General features: G+C 47.7%; 1 protein-coding gene across 1 annotated transcript in view; it reads right to left on the bottom strand.

Annotated features, from left to right (window-relative positions):
* Positions 1-7,883, bottom strand: part of GAB2 (GRB2 associated binding protein 2) — a 153,777-nt gene extending 145,894 nt beyond the window's left edge. Inside the window, exon 1 of the mRNA XM_090030693.1 lies at positions 7,766-7,883. Coding sequence (XP_089886819.1) covers positions 7,766-7,837 — 72 coding nt within the window. The 5' untranslated portion in view covers positions 7,838-7,883. The remainder of the gene's footprint in view (positions 1-7,765) is intronic.
* Between the last annotated feature and the right edge of the window lie 12,383 nt (positions 7,884-20,266).

The following is a 20,266-nucleotide window of genomic DNA, read 5'->3' as shown; positions in this document are numbered from 1 at the left end:
GTATCAGAGCTCCCAGCCTATGGCTGTTTTCAGAAGGGGAGGGGGGAAAGGGAGCAGAGGGAGATCAGCCTGGGGGTTGGAGCTCCCCTCAAGTGGGGGGCTCCAATTCACCCATCCCAAGGACACTGCTTTCCCCCCTCCCCTTCTGAAAACAGCAAGCAAGCCCTGGCCATTGCCATGGGAACCTGGCTGCAGGCTCCCAGCCCCCCCACCCTGGAGCCAGCAGTGAACTTCTGTCTGGCCTGGGGTAATTTGTAACTCAAGATTGCTTTGCAAAAATCAGTCTGAGTTATAGCCGGGTGCTATACTTCTGTCTGCATCCTACATGATCAAATGGTCCTTCCTGGCCTTCAACTATTATTCTTCATTGGTTTCAGATAATACCTCTTCTTCTGATCTTACCCACTTAAGCAGAGTAGGGAGAACCACACACAAACATCACATCATTGAGCACACTTGGGTTCACTGGCAAACTAGCTACTATGTAAGGCTACTCAAGTGGCAGTGTTGTGGTAGCAACATGTTCAGTTATTTATCCATCCTTCCCAGTGAGAACTACTGAGGTTGAAATAAATAAAATGAGAGAAAGCAACTGGGCACGTCCTCCTCATGCAAATAAAGGGATCTGGAACATTTTATAACAACCTTTTGAGAACAGCTTTTGCATAAACACCCTGGCACAATATTAGTACAATGGTGTTTTGTAAACAAGTCGATTTCTAACGATGACAAGCCATCAGCGGGAAGGAGAGGCTGTGAAAGCAAAGCACTCAACCCACATTAATTCAGCAATATTGCATGCAGTGCCTGGTAGCTGAAAACAATTATTGCAAATATTATTGATCTGGTAGGCTGCGATATGCAAAGGAGCAGGAATACACTATTCCTTTTGCAATCTGATTTTAATTATTTAACTAGACATTATGCTGGGAGGTGGAGCAGTGAAGGCATCTCACTATGGCTCCAGGGGCAAAGGTTGAAGTCCTGCTCTGGACTCATGCCAAAAGCTACCCCCCACCCCCAGCTGTAAATGGGCACCTGATTATCAGGGATCCTGGTTTTCTCCGATTTTAAAAAATCCCCAATTTTTGGTTAAAAACAAGAACCCCAAATCCACATATTCCATGATTTAAATGAAACACCACTAATCTAGATAGATCTATATATTAGTGGTTCATTTAAATCATGGAAAATGACCATCTATATCTGTATAGATAGATCTTAATATTCGTGATGTTTTATTTAAATCATGGAAAATGGGGCTACTTTTTTTTTTTTTTTTAAACTGAAAATCGGTGATTTTTTTTTCAAAAATCAAAGAAAACCAGAATCCCTGCTAATTATTCAGGCAGCAGAGATGCAGGCAGCTGGATATAATGCTGACCACATGGCTTCCCTCTGTGCCACTGCCTACAGAAACTACTGTGCCCTAAACATGCCAGCCATCACTGCGGCTTTTGTGTGCAATAATTAATCAGAGCTTATGGGATGCTTGGGTCCTGACCAGACGAGTACCAGAGAGATGGCTGTACAAGAAGCTGGCTGACAGGGTTAATGGGGAACTGGCAGGTAGCAAAAGTTCCTGACTCTCCTCAGGTCATTACAGGCAGCAGATCTGGCCTCTGAAGTCTGCAACAGCGGGGCGAGGACACAATGCTTTTCCACCCAGCATTATTCAGGTGCATGACATAAAGCAATTAAAATCCCATAAACTCGCAAACCCAGAGAAGTGTGCTGTGAAACATTTGCTAGCATATTTTTAATGCTGATTTTAATGCTTTCTCCCCTGGGCTTGCTTTTAAAGGGTGGGGGGAAAATATCTCTTGGAAGAAGCAGGAGGAATGAGGCATACAAGGTGTGCCCTGGTAAAAGTGGCAGGCTGGAGAACAAACGGTGAAGGAAGGAGCTGCTGTATGGGCTAGTGATCAGAGCAAGGGATGAAGAGTCAGGACTTGACTCTGCTACTGCTTCCCTCCACTGCTTTGGGCAAATCATGAAACCCCCATGCACCTCAATCCTGCCACGCTGTGGAGTGGTGACAATGACACTCAGCCATTGAGAGTTGCGGGTGCAATAGCTGAGGATAACTGGTTCCTTTTTATTAACTGGGGGGGTGCATGAAAAGAACAATAGCCTTGCGTTTAAGATGCAGATCTGAGTTCAGCTCTGCTCTGCCACGGACTCTTTGTATAGCCTCAGCTAAATCACTTACCTGCCCCATGCCTCAGTTTCTCCATATGCAGAAAGCTGAGTATAATCCTCCTTTTCACACCCATTTAGATAGCAAGCTCTCCAGGACAGGGCCTATCACAACAAGGTCTCGATCTCAATCCTCCCTACATTGCTGCTGTAATACAAGTAAATAACATTTGCTTTGTGTTTAAGTCACTACTATAAAAGATCTGTTTTGGTCCAGTAAACGGCATTGCATCAGATTGCACATTTGACACTCGCTTTTAAAAGACCATACTTTAACTCCTCCAAAGAAAAATGAATCCAGCTTCCTGTTACACTTTCCTTAAGTGCTGTTTGTCTTTCTTAAGTTCAACCCGTGTTTTGCTGTCATCAATCTTTTATGTCTGCAATAGACTTGGCCAGGGAGAGAGCCCAGTTCTGAAGTCATGAGGAAGGCTTGATAGAAAAAGAGTAACAATGCAATCAAGCAGTGTTGCCCGAGCCAAAGCATGAGGCAAATACATATGGTCGAGGAAACAACGTCAATATAACTCCTCATCTCATAGGGTGGGAAGTTGTAGATATAAATCCCAGGGCATTAAGATGAGGGTATAATCCCATTTGCTGCCTCCAGTTGAATATTATAGTCAAATATAAAAAGGGTTGGGTGCTTTTATGGTCAAGAATGATTAGAAAGAAGTGGAACAGTGGGCTGCCAAGACAGTATGGAGACGAGGGGAATTCCTGCATCTCCATGCAGTATTATGCAATTGGGATGGTGCAGCACTAACCTTGCTGGGAATACGCCTGCACTGAGCAGGTGCACCCACCCGTCTGACCTTCTCCTGCTCTAAAAGAGGACAGGTGTCTCCTTCCTCCAAAGGATCAGGGATAGGCCACCACTGGGAGCTCTCAGTGGAGCAGTGTGCATAAAGGTGACTCCAGGCACAGCAGAGCAAACACACAGCTGGTACAAGAAAGCATGACTCTTGATATCAGTGCTGTTGAAACCACTTTCACCAGAGATGAGTCTGAACAGCAGCGTCTGCTGTGCTCTGTACACCATCCAAGGACCTGATGTGCGTGTTTTGTTAAGTGACCACAAATCAGGTTCTGCCTTGGCAGGAATACATCACGGAATCTCTCCAGCGTCTTGACTACTCTCCTGTAATGCAGCCTCTCTTAACCATAAGCCACCCATTAAAACTTCTTGCCTACAGAGATTTAGCTAGATGCCCAACTCTTAGCACTGAGCTGAAGTTAAGGGTGCGTTCTTCTCTCATACCGTCAGATCAGTGCAAGTAGCCAGGTCCAAAATACCACCCAGATCCAATCCCCACTTCCTTCCTTTGCAATAAAGGCTCAGCTGCTCCATTGTATGCCACCCTGCAGCTCCTCAGCTGTACCCTAAGATCCTCTCATTAGGGAATCACTCTTGCCTCACTTATATTCAGACAGGGCATTAGCCAACTGCCTCAGTGAGTCAACAGAAACTGCTTAACCTCTTCTTAGCAGCATCAACACCTGTATACAGGGTGTGGTGCCTCAGGCAAACCCTGCTGGCCTGCTATCCCATTATCCTCCCCAGCTGCCATCAGGAAGAACAGGTCTTTTTGCTGTTGGGCATCTGGCAGGACAGTACACACCTGACGCAGACATGATTTGGGACCCACATTTCACACCTGCAAGGTCCAACTCCTCTCTCACTTCGGCCAGGTAAGTTGGTCACAGTAGACGTAGAGCCATTGAAAGGAAAGAAACACGCAATGTATTTTGATTTCAAGTCAGCTCTGCTAGCTAGCACAGGTAACACTGCAGCACACGGGTGAGCAGGCAGAGTTTAGAGTCGGTTTACTCCCAAAAGTGAACAGTAAAGTTGCTTTATGAGCAGCTGAATGCTATATTGCTGTATATTATGTTATTTATGCTACCATCGCTCCCAGGTGCTGCAGTCCTGTGCTTTGATTCCACTGTTAGGCCCTGTCCAAAAAAGCAGGAACACCCCACAGACTGTGCCATCCTGCAGAAACATGCACTGTAAGCATAACCCAGGGGACAACAAATGGAGACTGACCAAAGAGAGAGAAAAAAACTGAGACTGCTGATCAACCTGACAGATAAGCGGTCTCAGCACATCAGCAGCCCAACTGTAGTCAAGTTATTTTGGTTGACTACATCACAACAAGGAGGTGTTTTAAGGAGGGCTGGGAAGGAGAATAATGCATTTGTGCTGTGGATGTCAGCAGGCAGCTGCTCCCAAGAGTGAGAAGCATTGTGGGAGAAAGCAGAGGATACTTTTTGAAAATCCACCCAGGTGGGTGATGGTATGGTGGGCTGGGCAGCAGCTGCACTTGGTCTGTTCACTCCCTCTGAGCTGAAACTACTAACAACTGGTATTGGTATTACAGTATCTGTTGCAGTGGCAGGCAATTATTTTGGGTGGAGGGCCGCTTATTGAGTTCTGGCGAGCCATAGAGGGCTGCATGACAGGCAGTTGGGGGCAGATAAATATTAATTTTCTACATATTTTAGGGACTCCACGGGCTGGATAGAATGGCCTGGTAGGCTGCATTATGCCCACCCCGATCTATCATCTGGAGGCCTCGATTTGAGATCAGGGCCGCCCTGGACAAGATGGTATGTACGTGTGAAAAGAAAAGCTTGCAGTCTACGCAATCAGGAGATGCAAAGTCTGGAAGACTGTAATTACTGCTGCTGGTCCTTAAACCACTTCCCAAAGAAGCAACAGACAAAGGACCACAATGCCTGCCACTGAAAAACACACCTTCCTCTGCAGTGACTCAGAGTCTACAGATTGATGCACAGTGCCAATTCATCACCAGTTAGGGCAGGATAGGAAGGAGCAATGCCCCCTCCTGCTTTTGAATCTGAATAGCAACAATGCGAGGCGAAATCAGGCTAGGGTACTGGGTACAAACATCCCCTCCCCCTCCCACCAAGAGGGCCCCAGAGTTTAGATCTTGGGGTCCATGAGGCCACATGCAATGCAACAGGAGGGTGATCAAAGGTAGAGCGCAGAGGAGGGCCTTGGCTGTTGGGTTCATTACAGACCCTAGAACAACCCTTTTAAGGGTCGAGGCATTTCGTTTTCAGACTCCAGACCTCATTTATGTCCTCCTGTGGGAATAGTGTCATTTTGTGCTAATGCAGTACTTTCCACCCAGGGGCTCTGTGCACAGCTCTGATAAGGTGGCTCAGAAGGAAAGGCTGGGGAAATGCTGCTACCACCACCTTTTACTAATGAGCGGGGGGGGGGGGGGGGTAAGACATAGAAGAGCAACACTTTCAAAACCAGACGGTCACTTTTGGCCCCCTGGCTTGAAATGCAATGAGCCTGGGTTATGAAACGCCAAGCACTCAGAGATTCCTGTGGAAGCCAAACAGCTGTGCTTGGTTCTTCTGCAAATAAACTAACAAAATCATTTTTTTAAAAAGTCAGTAGCTGCAGTATAGCTGGCCTAAGCAACTTATTCAACCTCCTGTAGGAAACCAGGGCAGGTATCAAGACTGGAATCCAAGTCCAAGTGACCCTGTGCCTAGAAATATGGTACCTAAAGATCCCTTCAAAATGTATTTGCTGACAGCTTCCTGTATCACTTCCTATCTTGACATGCTTGTAAAACCTTCTGCATTTCACCCCAGATTCAACTGCCTTTCCCTGAAGGTTAAAGACATTTTCAGAACATAGGTGGTTTGCAAACTACTTTGCATGTCCATCTGTCTGAAAGACGCTCTTATGCACATCAATAATTATCATTAACCTCCAGCACGTCACACCCTCGTGCCTAACATTTAACAAATTTACTCGGCTCTTGCTGGAATGCAAGAGCACAAGCTGGATATTCACAAGGCAATGTGAGTGCTCTTTCATGGGAGAGACACTGAAGAGCTAATGACATTTGATGGGTTAAGGCCATTGGTGAGTCAGTGTTGGCAATTAGTTTATTTCTGTGGGAGGAAGGTGCTTTGCTTCATTAAGCTAAAAGCAGCCCCCTTCCTCAGTCTGTACCAGACACCCAACATGCAGACATCGGATGTTAAAATGCTATTGTTGCCTTGATCACAATATGCCTAGTGGGTAGAAGATGGGGAAAAAAATCCTGGATCCACCCAAGATTTGTTCTGTGGCTGTCTGCAAATTTCCCAGTTTCAGGAAGGTAGTTAGGCACCACCACATGGACAGGTCTGGTATGGGAAAGTAATTAGCTGGAGTCCTAGTTCTGGAGTAAGCAGATCCAGCACCCCTGAAGTCTAATGCACCACACCCATTTATTGCAGGGCTGAGTCATCACCTGGGATCTTGGTTTTCTCCTGATTTAAAAAAATTCCCGAACTTTTGGTTAAAAACAATAACCACAAATCCACATTTCCATGAATAAAATGAAACACCACTATTTCTCTCTCTCTCTGCATATTAGTGGCATTTCATATAAATCATGGAAATACAAGGATTTGGGGTTACTTTTTTTTTTTTACACCAAAAATTGAGGATTTTTTTAAGTCAGAGAAAACCAGGATCCCTGGTCATCCCCTGCCCTGCCACCACCACCAAGTGGGATTGCTAGTATAGCAGAGGCAGGCTGCAATGTTTAATCGCAGGTCTAGTTTAGCCTAGCCTAGACATCAGCCCAGCTCTCCAGAGAAGTGACTGGACATAGACCAAGTTTGCTGATACAACCCAAGAAAGAAGAGGAGCCAGTGCTCCCCCCTGCTTCCTCCCACGGCCCGGCAGGCTCCCAAACGCAGCAAACACTTATTTTGTTTGTTTGCCACCAGTCAGCAGATCTGCTAAGTCAGAGGACAGCCGTTTCGAGAGCTGGGTTAGGCTTTTATGGCTTGGGATGAACTTGGAGGTCCTTGGCCAGAGAAGGCAAAGCCGGACTTACTCGCTGGGTTTAGTCTGAAGCAGGGCCGGCTGTTTAGACAGTCTTTACAACCTTCAGAAACCTTTTGATCTCTGGCAACCGTCATGCCGGCACTGATAGCGCTCCGATGGTCCTGTTCTGTCTTCAGAGCATTTGGCCGAATGGTCAATAATTCACACTAATGATAAAGTGTGCGTGTGTCTGTAGCGGGGGGAGCAGCGCAGGAACAAAAGCAAGTTCACCAAGATACAGAGCTAAATCACTGGGGCAAAGGTGTTGGGAGCCGCTCTCCAGCAGAGAGAAGGCTAAGCATCCTCCGAGACACGGTGCCAGCGAACGCGCCCACACCTCCCTGAGATGGGGGGGCACACCCACCCTGGGAGAAGAAATGCAGCCCTTTCTCTGAGAGGTCACCCCCTCCCTTTGCCCCCCGCCCCCTTCGTTTCAAGGTAATGCCCCTGCCCAGCCCGCAACTCAGGTCGGGCACCTGCACAGAGAAGCGCCCGCCGCTCGGCCCTGCGCCCTCACAGAGCGGCCTCCGGGCCCCTCCCCCCGTGCGCAAGACACTGCGAACAGGGGGACGCCGGCGCTACCCCCCTGCCAGCCAGCGCCCCCTGGCGGGCGGGCGGGCGGCGCGCGCCTGCACCCGCTGTCCGCGGGCACCCGGGGCGGGGCGGGGCGGGGCGGGGCGCGGGAGCACTTACATATCTCCGCAACTTCTTCTCCGGCGGCGACTTGCGCAGCCAGCCCGAGCACACCACCTCCCCGCCGCTCATGCCGCCGGCGTCTGCCCGCGTCTGTCCGCGCTGCCCCGGCTCAGCCCGCGCCCGCTCCGCCTCCGCCGCTCCCCGCCTCCGCCCCGCGGGGCCGGGCTGCGCCCCGGGCTCCGCCTCCCCGCGCGGGCACCGGCCGGGCAGGTGCCGCCTGCTCCGCACGGCCGGCCGGACGGCGAGCCCCGGCCGGGAGCAGTCCTGGGGCGGGGCCAATGCAACTGTCGGCTTCGAGTAGCGACTTCAAATAACGACAAGCCTCGGCATGGGGGCATGCCGCCTGGTACGGATGCCCCCTTTCCCTGAGGCAAATCTGCTCCCCCTGCACCTGCACGGGGAGACTGCCCCCAAAATACCCCCCAGCAAGACAGAAAAGTAGGGGTCTCCACAGGAAGCTCTGCCCCTTTTTCCCTGAGGCAAATCTGCTCCCCCTGCACCTGAAGGGGAGAGACTGCCCCCAAAATACCACCCCCAGATGGACAGAGAAGTAGGGATCTCCACAGGAAGCTCTGCCTCTTTCCCTGGGGGAAATCTGCTCCCCTTGCACCTGCAGGAAGGGGCATCACGCAGGGGAGCATGTGGGGCACAGAGGAACTGCCCAAAATACCTCTCAGCCTCACAGAAAAGTAGGGATATCTGCAGGAAACTCTGCCTGGCATGGATGCCCCTTTTTCCCCCGGGCAGGCCAGGTTTTTTGGGTCAATTTTATTAGACCGATAGTTGGAAAAATTGTTCTTTGCAAGCTTTCCCCTTCTTCAGGCGTAGGGAGAGTCTGCAGCTGTTTTTGTGCCTTTCCCTGTGGCAAATTTACTGCTCCCCCCCACCCACAGGCTTTCTACACACATCAGGCAGGAGGCCTCACTTGGCACGGCCGGATATTAGCAGAATTGCCCCCCCCAAAAGGCCCTTGAAATGAGCTTTCCTTGGCTGGGGGAGACTGACAAAAACTGATAAAAGTGTCATATTCTAGTATTGATGTTAAAAAAAAGCCTCACAGAAAAGCAGGACTGGCAAGACCCTCCAGAAGGAACCCTGCCTGCTACCCATACCCTTCCCCGGGGCACATTTTCTCCCCACCCCACTGAAGCAGGGGGCTTTCCACACACATCGGGGAGGAGACTGAGCCTGCCACGGCCAGACATTAGCAGGGCTGCCCCCAAAATAAAGCCCCCTGAAATAAGCATTCCTGGGGGGGAGGGGGAATCAATAAAAGCATCATATTTTATTATTGATTTTTAAGTCCTGTCACAGCGCCTGCTCACAGGGGGCTCAGCCGCCACCGGAGCCTCGGGCAGACTGCCCAGGGATCGCGTTACAGGAGAGGGTGTTGGTGCTGGAATGGGCAGCCCGCTTTCAGAGCTGGAAGGATGGTCCGTCCCCATCGCCTCCCTGCTGAAGTCCCCATTAAAAGTCCCATTTGCAGCCGCCGGGAGCAGGCTGGGCCTTCCATCTTCATTATCTCTTCCCCACTCTCATTTATGAATTTTTAAATGGTCATAGATATGGTCACTGGAGAGGCAGTTATAAATGATTCATGGGAAGAGCGTGCGTTGAGGGGCTCGGCCCTGGGAACGGTTCTGATCCCCGTTCTCTTGGTTCACCCTGTGTGCTGCGCCAAATTACTGGCACAGAAAGGCCATGATAGAGTGCAAGGCTGGGATTCGAGACGCTTTGTTTTATTCTGTGGCTCTGCCACAGTGCTGCTCAGGCAAGTCACGGCAGCTTGTGGTGCCTCAGTTTCCCTTTGCATCCTTTGCCAACTTAATGGGCAGGGACTGTTTCTCACCGTGTTTGGATAGCACCTAGCACAACAGGGCCTCGATGTTGGCTGGAGACCTACAAACAACAACCCTTGGCACTTATAAACACCTCTCATCCAGGGATCTTACATCACTTTAGAGTCAGTAATTAAATCTGATGCTGTCTCCTAGAGATATGTAGGACACCCATTTCTCAGATAGGGAAACTGAAAGTAGGCAACTTCATTTATTCATAAAAGATGCAATGGTTGTAGACTTTATTAATAGTTGAGAGAAAAATCCTACAAGGCAGGTTATGCTGTTTGTTAGACACTGACAAAAACATGTTTTCAAGCTCCTAATGTTTCCTCTCCTGGGGACAAAAACACAAGCACCAAAAAAAAAGGGGCGGGGGGAATATTCCCCTTTCACTGTCCAAATCAATGGATTTTGGATGGGGCCCTTAAAGTCAATGGGAGTCTTTCCAAAGACTTCAATCAGCCTTTGGGGCAGCCCCCAAATCCCTGAAAGTACTGCGTGCTAAGCAGTCAGAGCAATGAAAACATGTCATACAAAGTCATTACAGCATGTGTGTTAATGATTCATGAGCCATACTTCATACCGATGGGCTCTACTGTAACTGCCTTTAAATGATATCACAAAGCCAGTCTGGATTTTTTATGTTAACAAGTTTCAGGGTTGATGCACACCATTCATTGTCATATACCACAGATTTATACAGGGTTAGAGTGGGGACAGTCATAGAATAAAGTATTCAGCACAGTTTGTGATATTTTGTGAATTGATTATCCCATTCCCTTCCACTGTTTATATCCAGTTTGCTCAGTCAATTAGATTGCAAAATATATGCAAACAGCTTACTGCAAATTCCAACACTCGAGATGCATGGTGAATTTTTTTGCTTTTTTTTGTTTTTTGCCCATCCTCCCAGAGAAAAGCCTGCAAACATGCATCTCAAAGACACTCAAAATGGCTGTCGTATCTTCATCTAGATATGTTAGCATCTCTAAATGAAATATAAGCCCTGTGCAAAAAATAAAAACCTGCACACTGGATGCAAAAATAAAACCCTCCAAGATTTTACAAGCGAAGGTTCTTACTACCTGTTGGCCTGCCTCTGTGCTGTGACTCAGTATTGCAAGAGTGAGCTTAACACATAAATTTGGCATTGCATACATGCTTTATGAATTTGCTACATCTTTCAGCTATTCAATCTCTATCCCAAAGTGCTTCCTAGTGTTAGACAAGAAAAAGCTCACCTTATAAGCAAGCAGATCAGTAAAGGGAACAACTGAATACCCATATAAAATGATTCCACCTCTGACCTGGCAGCATTTCCAGCCATGCTACTCTTATAACAAACAACACAGGCTGCAAGCTGCCCTCCAAACCCACAGTGAACCAAGCTCCTCCAGAGCTCGTAGCACTGGATCTGTAGAGGGCTTGAGCTAAGAAGCCAGGGGCCCTAGCTGAAGACTTTAATAGCCCCAGATCTGCTGTGGATGGGGAAACATTGCAACCAAAAAGTTACACAGAGCTTTGGAAAATCAGTGATCACCTGATTTGCAAGATTAGTGTTTGCAAGGGAGTAATTAATAAGGGAGAAGGATGGATCTGATTCAATGCATTGCAGAGGTACAGGAAAAGTTCCAGAGAAGGCTCTTCCAGCAAAGTCTAGGCACACTGCCAATAACAATGAGACAGATTTTTCTTGTTTTTACCGCTGTCTTCAATTTCCTCCCGTGTTTTAAGTTGCACAGGAACTGAAATTGGTGTCTGGAAATCAGAACTTCTACGAAACACCACCTGGCTGACTTCTGCTTTGTGCTTTGGAGTTATTTGTGTGAGGAGCTGCACCATCTATTGGAGAAAGCTGGGAAGTGGCAGGCAGAATAACTCACCTTATTGTCCATTGGGTTATTGTTATTTAAGCAATAAGGATAGCAATGCAGGGCATTTCCTGGCGGTTAAGGACCAGCTGGGCAAAGTGCTTGGGGGTATACATCCAGCTGGTCATTAATCCCCAGAAAATGTCCTATAGGGAGGGTGCAATTGGTGGGATAAACCTATATGCATTGGAGGAAACAAGACTTAAAACTGAGCCATGCTGCTCTATGTGGTATTCGCCTCCTTTCCTGTTTCACTCACTATTCACATGGCTCCCATTGCAGCATGAGCTGCTTGCCTTACAGCCATCAGTGAATGTACCTTCCCCAAACACCTCCCCGGAGCAGAGCTGGGCAGGAAACATTTTTCCATCCCATTAACATTTTCAAGATTTCAAACATTTTCCCTGTGCCGCAGTGGGTTGATCCCAGGACTTGCAAAATCTTTTCTCTCTCCAAGAAGCAGAGCATCTCCCCTCACCTCCAAAACAGTCAACAGCCCAATGCTTAGAGCACTCATGAGATATGGCAGATCTAAGTTTAAAGCCCACTGTATAGTAAGGGCTTGAACCTATTTCTCACATAGCAGGGGAAAGGTCTAACCACTAAGTTATTGCCTAAGCTACAGTTCGCATTCTCTCCCAGAGCTGAGAAACCTTTCCCAATTACTGGTAGTGTGTAATTGTTACTGGCACATTCTCACAAAACATTTCAGATGAGATGACTTGGTGTTTTCTAATTAAAAACTTTTATTAGAAAAGTTGCGAGCAACTCTATTCAGGAGAGAAGGAAGTATTGGCCTGGCCTTGGTGGAACAGAACTAGAATAAAGTTACTATAACCATCCAGAAATGGAGTTACGATATTGTGTCTAGCCAGATAGGAGAAAGGCACAGGACCTAGTTTACTAGAGAACGTAGGTGCCAATTTTAATTTTGAAAGATGCCTAGGGCTGAGACATCTAACTCCAAGTGAATTCAATGGGACTTTTTGGGCTGCTTTTCAAAATGTGGCCGCTCAATATGTATCTGATTAAGCTGAGGAGAATGGGGTAGGGAGAATGTGCCTTTACTCCAGTTTTCTGCTTCCCTGGTCTTGAACCAGTTTAGACTTAAAATGATGCCTGACCCAACTTGGAGAAGTATCAAGGGTGCTCCAGATCATACCAGCTCCAGCACCCTCACAGTGATCACTGGCCTGGCTGAGAATCAGGGGCCACACTGTATATTCTGCCTCAACCCATCCCAGAGGAAAGGGAGATGGCTAGTTGGCTCTATAACAAATAAGAACTCTCATGTCTGGGACAATCTTTATCTGCTCATTTATAATTCTCCAGTGCGCTGAATCATAGAGAATCATAGAGAAATACGACATCATAGAAAATCAATAGATAATCCAGAGGTTATCTAGTCCAACCCCCTCCCTGAGGCAAGATCACCCCTATCCAACCCATCCCATGCAAACTATGATCTAAACTCTACATAAGACTGCCGTCAACCCTGCCACAAGAGAAACCAACACCCTAACTTGACACAGGTAAAGCATGGGAAACATGGCAGCCAATGTCCTGCTTCTGTGAAATGTTGTCAATGCGTGCCTAAGAGATCTGGGTAGAGGGCCATGCCCCCCACTACAGAGGAAGGCAACCCCCCCCCCCCCCAGTAAATATCATTATGACCATGGGGTAAAATTCCTTCTAGACCCCAAATATGGTGATCCGTCTGCCCCTGAGTGGAGGCGCAGGACCCTATAGCCAAGAACCTCCGACTGGGCCCAACAGGAGCACACCCCAGTCAAAGTTCCCAGCCTTGGCTGTAGGCAACACCCAATACCTCTTAAAGAAAGCTTAAAAATACCCTGACACATGTAACAGAAAGGGTGGGGGCAGGGGCAACCTGCAAAGCCCAGAAGTATAGTATAACATTTGCATTGCTATGCTTAGATCACCCCCAACCTGGAAAGTCCACAACTTCCCTAGGCTGTCTAGTCCACTGCCTCACTGTCGCAATAGTAAAGAAGTTTTGCTGGGTATCCGATTTAAACTTACTTTGCTCCAACTTCAAGCCATTAGTCTGTGTCCTCCTCTGCAGCAAGAGAGAAAAGCTTTCCCTTTTCTTCATGGCACCCTTCAAGTACTTGAAGACTGCTACTGAGTCCCCTCTTAAGCACCTTTTCCACAAGCTGAACATGCCTAGGCCCTTCAGCCTCTTTTCACATGGTTTGCCTTCCAAGCCCTTTATTGTCCTTGTTGCCCAACTCTGGACCCTCTCTAAGTTTTCCACATCCTTTTTAAAATGTGGAGCCCAGGACTGCACACAGTACCCCAGATAAGGCCTAACCAATGCTGAGTAGACAAGCACGATCATCTCCCATGTCTTGTACCTCATGCTTCTACTGATGCATCCCAAAACCGCATTTGCCTTTTGGGAGGCTTCAGCACGCTGCAGACTCATACTGAGTCTGGGATCTACCAAGACCACCAAGTCCTTTTCCATTACAGAGGCAACACAAAGCAGCCAGATAGATCCAAGGGCCATCTCCTCAAACAAATTTAAGTGCTTGACTCAAAGATAGAAATCAGTGAGGGCTGGCACCCAAACACCTGTGAGGCTCTGGGCTTAAGTGCCTTGCCTACATATTGTGTCAAAGCCAGGACCTGAACCCAGTTCTCCTTACTCTTGGTCAGCTGCTCTAGTTACATTGATAGACATCGGTCTCCTTTACATACATCGTAGCTTGTTTTCAAATTCTGGAAGACACTAGGAGACCCCAGTGATGGGCACCAGACTGGATAGGACCACAGGACCATCCTTCCTCTCACGAGATCTGCACAACCTCCAGCATCAGCAGCCATTCTCCCTGGGCAGATGGAAAATTAATGGTGGAGACATCAGCTATTGAGATGGCTTGAAACATTGGCTGAGATACTGGCAGCTCAGACACTTTGCTGGGGACTGAATACAGAAGGGGTCAAAAAGGGGTCTTGTGACCAATATTTAGGCTACATACACTGCCTCAGGCTTCCTGATGAGGTGAAGACATCTCCATCTGACAGCTGTAATGTAGAACTAATGACTGTTGGCCACTTGGTAGTGTCACAACTTGCCAGTGTGGCAGGGAGGCCGAGGACTGGATAGACCAACGGTGAACGGAAGCATCCCCTGCAGGGCAGAGTTCAGATAGTCTTGGCCTCAGAGCAACCCTGCACGCCAACAAGACCCTGCTTGTTGGATCCAGCCACAGTGGGATCCAGTGCACAGGACCATATAATCCAGCCCACTGGGCTCCCCATAGGTCTGGAAATTCAGCAGCAGGAGAGTGATAGTAGTGTTAACTGCTGCAGACTATAGCAATTAACACTGCCACCGCTTCTGGACCTGGAGGGAGCACCATGGGCTGGATGACACGGTTTTGCAGGACAGCTCTGATCCATGGGGTATAAGTTGAGCACTACTGCTCTAGTGTACCAGTATTGCTCTTTCTGTGTGTAGCCCTGGGTTTAATAGGGCCAGGCTAAGGCCCAGTCCTGCTCCCTTCCCTATATTGAACAATCTTGCCTTCTTAGTCACTTATTTCAAATCATCATCACTGATGATAAAACAAGACTCTAGCTATCAGTTTTCCCAAGCTTTGGCTCAGCTTTCTGCCTGGTTCTCAGCCCTGTGATGAACTAAATTCATACTCCAGATCCAAGTGTTTCCACCTAGACTCAGATCCAGCTGTGACTCAGCCTAATTTTCCCTTGTAATGTTTTCACAAGAAAAAAACCCAAGTTGCTATGTAAGTTTGCTTCTCTTCTTATGGCAGAAAACAGTGGCAGTAGGGACTAATGGGGAGGCCACCGGATCAGGGGTCCTGGGTTCATTGCCATCTTCCAGTGATCTTGAGGGTGAAGGCCATTTCATCCTTGGTCTAGAGTAGTTGGACAGTAAGCTTGATGTCTGTACAGCCTCTACTCAGTGAGGCGCTGATCTAAGCTGGGTTGGCTGGGTGCTAATGTACAAATCACAACAGAACAGGAAAGGAAAATCCGAGCAGGGTTTGCCTATATTTGTTACTGACCCTGGTAGACTCTTATATCCTTCAGCACCACTCAAGAAGCAGATGGTGCTCTAAGAATCCAGCCTTTATCCTTCTGACAACCAGCAAGGCCTGCCTACAAGTAATCACAAGGAGTTACTTCACCCCAAGCTAGGAGCTGCTGTCTGGCTTTTCAGCATAATTGGATGTAATCAAGTTTAATTTCGTTGGTGCAGTAACTCTGAAGACTTTTGTAACTGGATTACTGTCGGCTGAACGATCATATGCCATTACATTTGCTGGTCAAAACAGAAGCCAGAATAGAAACAGATGTTTTTCCTTTTCCTTTTTTTTTTTCCCCTTCCCAGTGACACCCCTTCAGGATATGAGGTTGCACTGTATATAATGAACTAAAAATTCTATTAGAAAAGGAAGTAGATGCTGTCAAATTGCATTCGGGCCTCTCCTAAAAGGCGTAAATTATGTAGCAAATGCATCTCTATGTTTGTTTCCAATAATATCCCAAGCTTGGGTCTCACAGCCAAAAATAGCAAGGAAGTTTACAAATAGTAATTAAGCATCATAAGCTCTGTAGCATGTAGACATTATTACCTACTTATCCAAATGTGGAAACCCAGGCTGGAGTGGTTATGTGATACTCAGTGTTCATTAAATGAACCACTGATTGATAATGAAGATGTCCTGCACTCTGCACCTTTCTGACACAGGGAGAAACCCAAGGAGGCATGTGTGTGTACAAGTGCAATGAGGTCTTTAGCAGCAGGGGCCCATAGGTAGGGGTCTACCCAACTAGAGGAGGCAACTGGGGAGATCATGGGACTGGCTACCATTTTCGTGGGCTGATCGTGGCAGGTCCCCCTATGCCTCCAATTGGCTGAGGGACCCTGATGGCCCTGTCCCTCACTGATGATTGGTTGTGAAAGCTGTCCATCATAAGGCCTTGCCCATTGCCACCAATTAGTAGAGAGGGGCGGGGTCAGCAGCCACCTTGGGCTCCCCTTCCTGCCGACCACCCCATGGCAGGCTGCACAGCTGGGCTGTAGCACCACGAGGACTGCTGGCTCTCTCTGAGGATCTAGCATTTTATTTTCTGTAAGGTTTCCCTCACACTTCCTGCAGATTTCACAGGCATTGCCCGATTTCATGGGGAATTTTGAGGATTTCTGCAAAGTACGCGAAATTGCAATTTCAGGAGGTCCCTACCCATAGGTCAGGGAACACTACCAACCATTGTCACAAAACTACCTGTGTCCGTCTCTAGTGGTGTGAGGTTCAGAACCCACCTCGGCTCCTCTGAAGCAAAGCACTAAACGCAGCGAGAAAGCCTGTTCTCATGACAAATCCATCCACATTTTGCAGATTCCAGAGCTTATGACTTTTTTTTTTAAGAAAGACAAAAATAGAATTAAGATACTGGGAGATGTGATAGACTGAAGCTGGAGGTAGACACATTCAAACTAGAGCTAGGGCCCACATTTTAAATGTTAGTAGGGTGTGACAGAAATGATTGGGTGAAATTCTCTGGCTTGCGTCACATCAGGATCAGAAGAGATGATCAAAATTGTCCCTTTTCACCTTCAAATCTATGAGCTTAGTATCTGTTTCTGGGTGTCCAACATGACTCACTTTACCTGAATGCAAGTGAGGGCTCAGTACACCCCCAAAAATGAGTCCCAAAAACCAGAGGAATCAAAATGGCTACTCTTCTTTTTTCCAAATTGAGGCCTCGTTCTAGAGAAGAAGCTGGGCATTCAGATGCTCCTCTGAATAAATGTACTTCTGTGCATCTTACGTGCTGCCCTACAACTTCACACAAGCAAGTCAGTCTGAACACTGAAGAAGCCACTTAGGCTGCCATTAGTCACAGAATAATTAATTGGTAACACACAGCAGCTGCGTAACGATCTTCACTCATACACCTCTGAGTGATGGAGACGGTTAGTATCAACATGCCTGTCTTAGAGGATGGCAAACCAAGGCACAGAGAGGCCAAGGAACTTGCTCAAGGTCACAACACACAGCAGTCAGCAGCAGAGGGCAAGTCTCCAGACTCCTTGCCCTATGCTGTAGATCCCTTGTAGCTGAGTAGGAGGCCTGCATACAAATATCTCTTTTTGTCCAGATGGACCTTTTTGAGTTTCCAATGGTCTATAAAACAAATGTTTAATTATCCTTTTGCTCTGGGGAGGGTTCAGTATGAACTGTTGTCATCATCTAGGATAGCAGCTTGCATTTAAAGACCCAAATCAGGGATCAGAGTCATGTGATGAAAAGCCCCACGGAGTTTACAGTCTAATCCTGCTACGCAAGTAATTGAAGAGGTTCATTACAAAACGTGCACGTGGCTGGTTGAACAGCTGAATCCCTATGCATCCACAAGTCCATAAAATGTAATAGGATTTGAAAGCGCTGCCCATGTCATCTACAGCCATCTCATGAACAAGGGTCTTACATGTGACTTGTATTATTTTGAAGTGGCTAAGATCTGTAGACTCATAAGGGAATGGGGTGGGTCACCCTCCCCACCTGATAATAGTCAGAGAGGGACATAAGAATTGGGTAGCATGCAGCCAAATTTGCAAGCAGGTGTGTGGAGCCCCTCATCAATGCCGATGTCAAGCAGGCATGTTGTTGAGCGCCTGAACGCGGGCAGTAACCATTTATAGCTGGCAAGTGTGTTCCAAAGTGTGTACCAGAGCTTCTCTCTCACAACCCTCCCAAGCCCAACACAAGACCTAACACATCATCTGGCACAGGTGTGCTAAAAGCTCTGCAAAATTAAGATACTTTGGCCAGATTTTCAGCTGGCTTCAATGATCTATTCCACACTGATTGCCACCAGCTGAAGATCAGCCCCTGGGCAACTTCACTGGGAGAGTTGTGCTCTGAACTAAGGGAGAGGAGCACTGACTTTGTAGCCCCCTCTTTGATTCTGTTTCCCTTCATAGCCTCAGGCAAGTCACTTAGCCTGTCCTTGACATCACCTGCACTAGCGTTTTGCTTTAGTTTCTCCGCTGTTGTCTGAAGACTTCCAGTGCAGCCAGGGTTTGAATTACACTTTGACTTGATGGGGGGGGGAGCGGAGGGGGCGTGGGTTGCAAAAAAAATAAAACAGTTCATTGATTAACAAGTCCACCTAAGTGAAGGAGCAGTCCAACTGGAGACCTCCCAATTTATGATTTTCAAATTTTACAGGGGGCTCACGTCACTTATGGTGAGGGCTCAGCCCCACCCCGAGCTCCCCCTTAATTTGCACCCTGAGTACAGCTGCACCAATGCTAGTGGGAGCAGATAGGCCACTAGTTTTTAAGCTGTCTAGACTTGCTCTAAGCCAATATAACTACAGCTGTTCTTCAGCGATGCTTCCACCAGCACAGTTGCAGCACCGCTAATGCAATGCTCTGAGATGCAGGGCTAATTGCTAACAACTCTATTTCCTATCAAGGTATCCAGTTTAACAACAACACTAAGCACTTCAGCTAGACTTAGCATCTTCAAAGGGCTCCACGGACATTGCCTAATTAACGCTCAAAATCTTTTGAAGGAGAAAGGCACCACGGAAGTGTTATTCTAAAGCCCTTACTTCTCTAGAATGGGATTATGCTTTTCTGTGGCTTTAAATGCCACCTGGCTTGAAAATCAGAGTAGATTCTTAAAAGTCAACAAAGAGACTTCAGCAAGTGACTCAGACCCAGTTACAGCAACCAGTGCTGCAACTTTACTATGGACAGAAGTGACAATATTCACCTGATCTGGCCACAGAAAGCAGTTTATAGCTGTGACCAAACACAAGTCCACAGCTGCAAGTTGCTGCAAAAAAAGGCTGAACTGGTGAAAAACTGACCCCTCATTGCATGAGGTCTGGGATAAAGATGTTTCAAAATGTAGCGTCTTTTGTAACTTGTGTCTGCAGAGCTCCCAGCCTGTGGCTGTTTTCAGAATGGGAGGGAGGAAAGGGAGCGGAGGGAGTTCAGTGTTTCAGCCTCCATCCCCTGCAAAAATCATTATGAGTTACAGCTGGGAGCTGCACTTCTGTCAGCACCCAATTTTATGACTGGTTAGTTACTATCAGGGTGTCAAAAATATGCCTTTTTCCTCCAACTCAAACCCTACTACCTGTCTTTTCCCTAGTGAAGATGAGGCCTAATGGGCTGGAAGAGTAAACTCCTGGCCAGCCTGACACTTCCTTAAAATGCAGAATCAGATAAATTAACCCAGGCCCAATGTACCAGCAGACTGAGACCAGCGCTGTCATCCCTACCAGTATCCTCTCTTTGTTTTCTGTCTGTTAGTATACGTCTGCTGTCACTTGTACTACACTTATGTTAAACCAGACCAGTTACAAAAATTGTGCATCACTTCTAAGGGATAAAATGAGGGTTACCATATGTCTGGGTCCTCTGATTTCCATCCAGCTGTTTTTTTGAAATCTGAATAAATGTCCAGGATTTTGCTCTGCTCCACTGGTGGGAACAGGGGGAGGGCTACTGGAGGCAGGGGGCACCATGTGCATCTGCAGGTGCAAATGCAGGTGGCTGGCATGCAGCTTGGCAGGGTGGTGGGAACAGCCTTAGCAGCTGGATGCAGTTAAGTCTATAGGGAGCAGGGGTTGGAGGGCTTAAGGACTGAGGGCGTGGTGGGGGGAGCAGGTGGCTGCTGGCACTGGGGGATGGTGTCCATGCTCCAGGGCTACGGCAGGGTACAGGGATAGGGGGAAGCACCTGCCCCTCCAGGTGCAGAAGGGGGCTA

This window comes from Crocodylus siamensis, chromosome 1, assembly GCF_052110815.1.
Source record: "Crocodylus siamensis isolate JL-2025a chromosome 1, ASM5211081v1, whole genome shotgun sequence".
Taxonomy (NCBI): domain Eukaryota; kingdom Metazoa; phylum Chordata; order Crocodylia; family Crocodylidae; genus Crocodylus; species Crocodylus siamensis.
The sequence above is the reverse complement of the archived record's forward strand: the minus strand, read 5'-3'. Positions and strand labels throughout refer to the sequence as shown.